The 8,555-nt window shown below is 45.8% G+C and overlaps 1 protein-coding gene across 1 annotated transcript; it reads left to right on the forward strand.

Annotated features, from left to right (window-relative positions):
* The first annotated feature begins 5,454 nt into the window (after positions 1 to 5,454).
* LOC141843614 (pentatricopeptide repeat-containing protein At2g13600-like) lies at positions 5,455 to 7,276 on the forward strand. Its single transcript, XM_074731664.1, has one exon. The coding sequence runs from the start codon at positions 5,617 to 5,619 to the stop codon at positions 7,180 to 7,182; it is 1,566 nt and encodes a 521-aa protein (XP_074587765.1). The 5' UTR covers positions 5,455 to 5,616; the 3' UTR covers positions 7,183 to 7,276.
* Positions 7,277 to 8,555: the final 1,279 nt, after the last annotated feature.

Consider the following 8,555-nt stretch of genomic DNA (forward strand, 5'->3'; position numbering starts at 1 on the left):
TCTCGACCTCCATTGAGTGCGGAATCTCAAGATGGAGTTGAGCATGCCTAGGGAGCAGGTCCCTACCTCCATTGAGTGCGGAATCTCAGGATGGAGTTAAGCATGGAGCTCGGGGGCCTGTAGAAAGGCATAGCGGGAACGGATCCCGACCTCCATTGAGTGCGGAATCTCAAGATGGAGTTGAGCATGCCTAGGGAGCAGGTCCCTACCTCCATTGAGTGCGGAATCTCAGGATGGAGTTAAGCATGGAGCTCGGGGGCCTGTAGAAAGGCATAGCGGGAACGGATCCCGACCTCCATTGAGTGCGGAATCTCAAGATGGAGTTGAGCATGCCTAGGGAGCAGGTCCCTACCTCCATTGAGTGCGGAATCTCAGGATGGAGTTAAGCATGGAGCTCGAGGGCCTGTAGAAAGGCATAGCGGGAACGGATCCCGACCTCCATTGAGTGCGGAATCTCAAGATGGAGTTGAGCATGCCTAGGGAGCAGGTCCCTACCTCCATTGAGTGCGGCGGAATCTCAGGATGGAGTTAAGCATGGAGCTCGGGGGCCTGTAGAAAGGCATAGCGGGAACGGATCCCGACCTCCATTGAGTGCGGAATCTCAAGATGGAGTTGAGCATGCCTAGGGAGCAGGTCCCTACCTCCATTGAGTGCGGAATCTCAGGATGGAGTTAAGCATAGAGCTCGGGGGCCTGTAGAAAGGCATAGCGGGAACGGATCCCGACCTCCATTGAGTGCGGAATCTCAAGATGGAGTTGAGCATGCCTAGGGAGCAGGTCCCTACCTCCATTGAGTGCGGAATCTCAGGATGGAGTTAAGCATGGAGCTCGAGGGCCTGTAGAAAGGCATAGCGGGAACGGATCCCGACCTCCATTGAGTGCGGAATCTCTAGGGATGGAGTTGAGCATGCCTAGGGAGCAGGTCCCTACCTCCATTGAGTGCGGAATCTCAGGATGGAGTTAAGCATAGAGCTCGAAGTCTTCAGCTCTGAAACCAAGCGGGCTCGGAGGCAGCCTTTTATTGAAGAAACTGAAAGGCATCAGGGATACTTGTAATTAGCAAATAGCGATAAAAAATGCATATCCAATGCGAAAATATCAGAAAGGAACAGATACTGCCCTTTTAGATGTAGTAAGGCCGCAGGCGGGTGGTGCGCCAGGGCCTTGGCTAGCGGAGCTCGGGATGGGATCATCGGTTCTGGAACCAAGCGAGTTCGGAGGCAGCCTTTTATTGAGGAAACTGAGATGCATTAGGGATGATTGTTATGAGTAAGTAGTGACAATAAATGCACATTAATTGCGAAAATATCAGAAATGAACAGATACTGCCCTTTTAGATGTAGTAAGGCCGCAGGTGGGTGGTGCGCCAAGGCCTTGGCCAGCGGAGCTCGGAAGATCATCGAGTGCGAAGCTTGGAAGGTCAGCGAGTGCGAAGCTCGGAAGATCATCGAGCGCGAAGCTTGGAAGGTCAGCGAGTGCGAAGCTCGGAAGGTCATCGAGCGCGGAGCTCGGCAGGTCGCGAAGCTCGGAAGGTCATCGAGCGCGGAGCTCGGGATCCAGCCTATAACTGTCGGGATCGAGAGAGGAGATGAGAAACCATCTCCATGGTGGCCGTAGCAGCCCCTAGTTCGGCTTTGGTTGATGAGGACCGACTCCCTCGCTGTGATGTGCACCTTCCCTGCAACCAAAACAATAGAAGCAGAAGAATATTCCTTTGGTGTGATGCAAATGAATAATATAACTTTAGTTTCCACCGACAACAAGAAGCTGAAAAGGAACAACTGCGGGGGTCCCCTGATCTGAACGCCTGAGATTGGCTGTTAGTGCGCTATGTGCGGTGATGATGATCTTGATGGTTTCCACGTATCCAGGGTTGACAATCTTCATCTGACGGTGATGCGCCCAAGTGGGCGAGATTATCGAGGACCAAGTTTGGGAACTTGGTTATTGTCTATATCTTTTATGGGTTAGCTAAGGAAACCAAGTCAGCTAGTGAGATGGAGACCAAGTTTTGAGGTAGGCCAATGAGCTCGGGACCAGGTCATGAGGTAGGCTAATGAGCTCGGGACCAAGTTATGAGGTCGGCTCGGGACCAGGTCATGAGGTAGGCTAATGAGCTCGGGACCAAGTTATGAGGTAGGCTAATGAGCTCGGGACCAAGTTATGAGGTTGGCTAATGAGCTCGGGACCAAGTCATGAGGTAGGCTAATGAGCTCGGGACCAGGTCATGAGGTAGGCTAATGAGCTCGGGACCAAGTTATGAGGTCGGCTAGTGAGCTCGGGACCAAGTCATGAGGTAGGCTAATGAGCTCGGGACCAAGTTATGAGGTAGGCTAATGAGCTCGGGACCAAGTCATGAGGTAGGCTAATGAGCTCGGGACCAAGTCATGAGGTAGGCTAATGAGCTTGGGACCAAGTTATGAGGTTGGCTAATGAGCTCGGGACCAGGTCATGAGGTAGGCTAATGAGCTCGGGACCAGGTCATGAGGTAGGCTAATGAGCTCGGGACCAAGTTATGAGGTAGGCTAATGAGCTCGGGACCAAGTCATGAGGTAGGCTAATGAGCTCGGGACCAAGTTATGAGGTCGGCTAGTGAGCTCGGGACCAGGTCATGAGGTAGGCTAATGAGCTCGGAAGGTCATCGGGCGTGGAGCTCGGAATCCAGCCTGTCATAAGGCTAATTCATCGAGCACGGGGCTCGGAATTCAGCCTGTCGTAAGGCTAATTCATCGAGCACGGAGCTCGAAAGGTCATCGAGCACGGAGCTCGGAGTTCCGACCTGTGATTGGCTGTTAATTTGCCGGACTATGTTAAAAATTGATGCTGGCAAATGAAAAGCCGAAACATATAGGAAGTGATGAAATTCACATAGGAAAAATGAAAGAAAATTTTAACATGTAGCTCTCTAGAAATATGTATCTGATAGTTTAGTCAAAAGATAATCATGATAGATATGTTTATACTGACTATAGATATGAAAATTATTTTATCCACCAAATATATCGACTATTGAGTGATTGTCACAAAAATAAATAAGGTCACGAAAAATGAATGACTTATCTTGTTTGATGCGCATTCCATGAGATTATAAATTGATCCTCATCCGTCAAATGGAGTTTCTTGGAAGTAGAATGGACCTTGCAACATCAAGTGTCGCTATCTTCCTCACGGATTTGCAAAGGGTGAGTGGTCCTTTGCTTCTATTTCTTGAATCGTGCGTTGCATTCCTCTTGCGAGTCCTGTAACAAAATTTTTGTGGAGCTGCATCTTGACGTCGAGAACCTGGAGTCGTCCCAGAAGAGGGCTCAGTCGCCGAAACCGTAGAGAGTGCAGCCCTGGTGCTTAGGGCATGGACGACGTCCATGGTGGTGACAGTCCTGCGGCAGGCGTGCTTGGTGTAGGTGATGGCGTCGCGCCAGGTGAGACGGTGATCGAACTTTCCCTGCAGCACTAGAAGATGACAACGAAAAACTTCCTGCAATGACATGTAATCGACTGGCAGGAACTCCTGTCTTAGCTAATGCTCTTCCATGTTTATCCAGGAGAACAAAGCAAGGAACATATTTGATGTCATAATGTAGGAGCTCAGGGAGCCACATCTTGTTCTCCGCGTCGGCGAGGAATTCCTTGAGATGTCCAAGCTGTTCAATAGGAAATAAGTTCTGGCCAGCAAAGCGGTCCAGCTTGAATCACGACATAATAGTTTCCGATTCAACACCATTCCTGATTTTCCAAAATTGAATTGATAAAAAGTAAGTAATAATTATAATGCATATTTAGTAAATCAATGAAAGGATTGTAAAGGGGGGTCGAGGTGGCTCTGTTGTCTCCCTAATTATAATGCATAATTAGTTCTGGTCGAACTTTCCCTGCATTCCTAATTATAATGCTCTTCCATGTCTGATTGAATCACGACATTAGGAAAAGGTGGCTCTGTTGTCTCCAACTTTTGTCACAGTTTGTGGGGCCTCTTAGCATTAATTGAAGCAATGGTGGCACATGCATCGTAGCCCAAATGACTAAATCAATCTCAGGCTTTGCATGTAAATTTGAGAGGAAACATAAAAAAGGTTTGATCCCATATGGGCAATTTGGGTATTTTGAAGGAGCTTAGGTTTGCTTGACGGCGGAAAGTGATAACATTAGACCTAGGTTTGTTTGACGGCAGGAAGAGATAACATTAGTAAGCAGGAGGCTAAATTAAATTTTTCCAGAGGATGGAAGGTTTTTTGTCGTCGTTAGGAAGATCAATGAGAAAAATTTAGAAAGATGATACTTATCATAGCTTTTCTTTCCGATGGAGCCGTGATTATTACTGGTTCTTCCGGTGTAATCACCCAGCGTCTCAGCTCAGTTTTCCCACAGACGGCGCCAAAATGTTCCGGCCAAAATTCGCCGTGGATGATTTATACGCCAGATCAGAACTGTGCTCCTCGGAAAGAATCGCCAGGAGAGGGGACCTGAAAATCACTAAGAAAAAGGGAGGGTTAGAATGGTGCCGGGGGACCCCGGCAAGCCACTCCGACGCTCAAGTTAGAGCCGAAATAGAAGAAATATATGCGTGTATAAAATTGAGAGAAATAAAGAGAAAGAGAGAGAGAGGCCCCCTTTTCCTTCATACCTGCAGGGTTTATATAATACCAGGGGGAGCGTTATTTGTGGAGATCGGCGCATCTGATTGGTTGTTGACATGGTAAGGATAATCTTTTGAAGGTTTTCGAATATCAAGGGTTCAGATTTACCGATCTTCATCTAACGGTCCGGTGCATTAATATGCAGGTTTTTAGGGGGGCCAAGTTTGGGGAATTGGTCGTTATCCTTATCCCTTTAATTTGGCTGGGTGGTAACGAGCCGGAACAATCGAATTAATTGAAATAATTAAAATTTTTAAATATTATAAAAAATTTATCAATTAATTAAGATTTATAAATTTATTAATTTAAAAATTATTTTTTATTTTGATTAATTTAATTTAATTAAATAAAAAATTTTAAAATCAAAATTAAATTGAATTGATCAATTTTAAAAAAAATAATTAAAATTTTGATATATCTGAATTAAAATTTTAAATTCGATGATCGATTTAATTGAATTTTTCACCTCCAAGCATGTCTATATAATGGATTAGTATTTGACTTGCTCTCGAGGTATAATTGAGTTGGTTACGACGCAGCAGACTTGTAGAAGAGAACCGAATCTTGATGAAGTCAGATAATATCTTCCTGCGTCGTGATCGATTATAATTTCTTCATTTATCTCATAAATGGTTCGTAGGGCGCCTCATGTGAGGCAGAAGATTAGTATTTGACTTTGAAACACGTGGATTTCTAGTCAAATCAACGCCTAGCTAAAGAGTCACAATCTTTCGCTGCTCTGCTTGCTTCTGGTGGAACAGAACAAACGCGACTTCTTCATTCTTCTCATCAAGAATGGGAAGCTCTACCGACATGTATTTGGCATGATATGCGAAGAAATCAGCACAGCAGATGGAATTCGCTTGCCGTCTGATCTTACAGATAGAAGAATTCTTCGTGGGATTTTACAGATTTCTGAATCAATCCTGTGGAGGCCATGAAAGGAAAGTTTATCCTTGTTTAAGAGAAGGAGGAGGAGGACTATGTCCATGTCGTCCGCTTCGTTTCTGGACGAATACTCCCTCTCCCACTCCATCAAGCTCTCGGCCGCCACTCGCTCGCCCAAGCTCTTCCGCTCCCTCCACTGCTTCATCATCAAGCTCGGCCTCTCGAGCTCTGCCTTCCTCCTCACCGGCCTCATCGACTTCGCCTTCAAATGCGGCGCCCTGGGCGACGCCCACAAGCTGTTCGACGATTTGCCCCACAGGGACGTGGTCGCCTGGACTTCCATGGTCGTCGGCCACGCGCGCCACGGCAGCTATGATGATTCCTTTTCCTTCTTTAGGACGATGGTCGCGGGCGGCACGGCGCCCAACTGCTACTCTTTCTCCGGTGCTCTGACTGCTTGCTCCGGCGCCGGAGTTGTCGCCCTGGCCTACGGTAAGCAGATCCATGCTCAAGTGATCAAGTCTAGCTCCTTGGCTCCTATCAATCCAGTCGTGTACAATGGTTTGCTCGACATGTATTGCAAATGCGACTGTCTCTTGTATGCCCGGAAGCTGTTCGGTTCAATGCCTGTGAGAGGCCTCATTGCTTGGAACTCGATGATGTCTGGTTATCTCCGATTCGGGCAAGCGGAAGAAGCTTTGGAGCTGCTGGTCTTCATGGTTAATTATGGTGTGAGGCCTTGTGACTTCACCTATGCCATTTGCATTGATGCATGTTCTAGTTTGGCTTCGATTAACCAGGGCAAACAGCTTCATACTTTGGTTGTCAAAAATGGATTCGATTCCGATTTGGTTATTCGAAACAGTCTGTTGGATATGTATGCAAAGTGTGGCTGCAATGGATCTGCAAAGCTGGTCTTTGAAATGCTGCCTTCAAGGGACCCAATCCTTTGGACTGCTATGATTTCCACCTACGGGAAGTCCGGATGCATCGGTGATGCAATTCGGATGTTCGAACGGATGATCGAATTGAAGATTAAGCGCGATGAGATTACATACCTTGCAATTTTATCTGCTTGCAGCCATGCAGGACTGGTGAGCAAAGGGTGGCACTATTTCAGACTCATGTCTGAAGAAAAACACACTGTTACTGCTCGGTCTGAACATTATGGATGCATGGTTGATCTCCTATGTCGAAGTGGACGATTGGAGGAAGCTCTCCACTTCATTAAACAAATGCCTCTTGAGCCCAGCATCAGTGCTTGGAGTGCATTGCTTAGTTCTTGTTGGATTTACGGGAACGCAAAGCTCGGTGAATTCGCGGCTTCTCAGCTACTTAAACTGGATCCACAGTTCAATTGGGTCATTCTTTCAGGCATTCATGCAATAGAAGAAGATAAATGGGGCAAAATAAGGCAAGGCATGAAAGATGAGAATGTGAAAAAGCAGCCAGGGTGCAGTTGGATTGAGCTCAGTGATGGTGTACATGTCTTCCATACGGCGGATAGGTCTCTTCCTCGGTTGGGTGAGATCCTCTTGACTCTGGATACTCTGAAGAATGATACAGCTATTCCACATTTCGAATCGACAGGAGATTATACCGACCAAATCGAGTTGTTCTCAAGTGGATTTTTCGATATGGCATCTATAAAAGGTGAGTAAACTATTTAGCCAATGAATGTAGATAGTTGAATTGCAAGATGTTTATTGGTAGGCCATTCTTTCTTTACATTGATGCCTCATTTGTTGATCCTTGAAGTGAAAGAAAACGTTAATTGAAACATCCATTCTGTGTTGTCTTCCTTGTGTTTCCCTGTTCGGAGCCTTTCAGTGGCTTTCCTTGGCTGACCACCAAAGGCAATATGAAGGTGATGCTTTTATCGATTGATTATATATTGTTGAAAGAAGTTTTAAATTCAAGGAGTATTTGAAGGAAAGGAAAATGAAATTGATGGGAAAATTCTTGAAACTTGTGTTTGATGGTGATCACGGTTCTGCTGTTGTATCTTAAGAAATAGACATCCATCATAATCTTAAAGTACAACTGGAGGAGGACGAATCTATTTTAAGGAAACTGTGTCATGCAAGTCTCGACAACTTGGCCACGACACTTCGACAACTCGGCCACGACACTCGACCTTGGCAACTCGGCGACACTCAGCCTCGACAACTCAGCCACGACACTTGGCCTCAGCAACTCGACCTTGACAACTCGGCCACGACACTCAACCTTGACAACTCAGCCTCGACAACTCGACCGACTCAACAACTTGGCCTCGGTATTGGGCCTTGACAACTCAGTTTCGACACTCAACTGACTCGACACTCGGCTAAGTCAACTCGGTCATACAAGATAGCTCAGTCTTTTAGGCAGTGCAACCATCCCAAGCAGCTCATTCTTCCATGCTTGGCAGTTTGAGATTATCTGCTCAAGTCATCTCAACAGATAAGTCTGAATTCGATTTTTTTAAAAAATAAATTCAGAAATTTTATTCTATCTCCGACAAAGATTGTCCAACAATGTGATCATCAATAGAGAAAATTGTATGACTGTGGTGGCTGAAGAGATGGTGACCAAGATACACTTGACAACCAAGTCTCACCCTCACCCATACAAGCTTCAATGGTTTTAGAATGACAATGGCTTGAAGGTTACAAGGATGTATTTTGTTTCTTCTCTTCACCACTGATAAGAACTACAAGGATGAAGTCTAGTGTGATGTTGCTCCAATGGACACATCATTTGTTGCTTGGAAGACCATGATAGAAGGTTAATCAAGATGGTCATAAAAATACACATTCCTTTATCAAGGATGGTATTTGGATTGTGTTAGCTAGGGGTGCAAACGAATCGAGCTGGCTCGTTCACAAGGAGAGCATGTTTCGAGCTAGTTGAAATAATATTTGATTCAACAAGCACCTATTCATGAGTTATTGCTTCCATTATTGGAGGAGTTCAACACCTATGAGGAATATTCAACATCACATTGATCTTGTTCTAGGTTCGACACTTCCAAACAAGGTTTCTTATCAAA

This window comes from Curcuma longa, chromosome 12 (genome assembly GCF_044706935.1).
Source record: "Curcuma longa cultivar G26 ecotype Majalengka, Jawa Barat chromosome 12, ITB_CL_G26_1.1, whole genome shotgun sequence".
NCBI classification, from domain to species: domain Eukaryota; kingdom Viridiplantae; phylum Streptophyta; class Magnoliopsida; order Zingiberales; family Zingiberaceae; genus Curcuma; species Curcuma longa.

Coding starts and splice junctions, on each gene's coding strand:
- LOC141843614 (XM_074731664.1), top strand. CDS start 5,617: ATGTCCATGTCGTCCGCTTCGTTTCTGGACGAATACTCCCTCTCCCAC.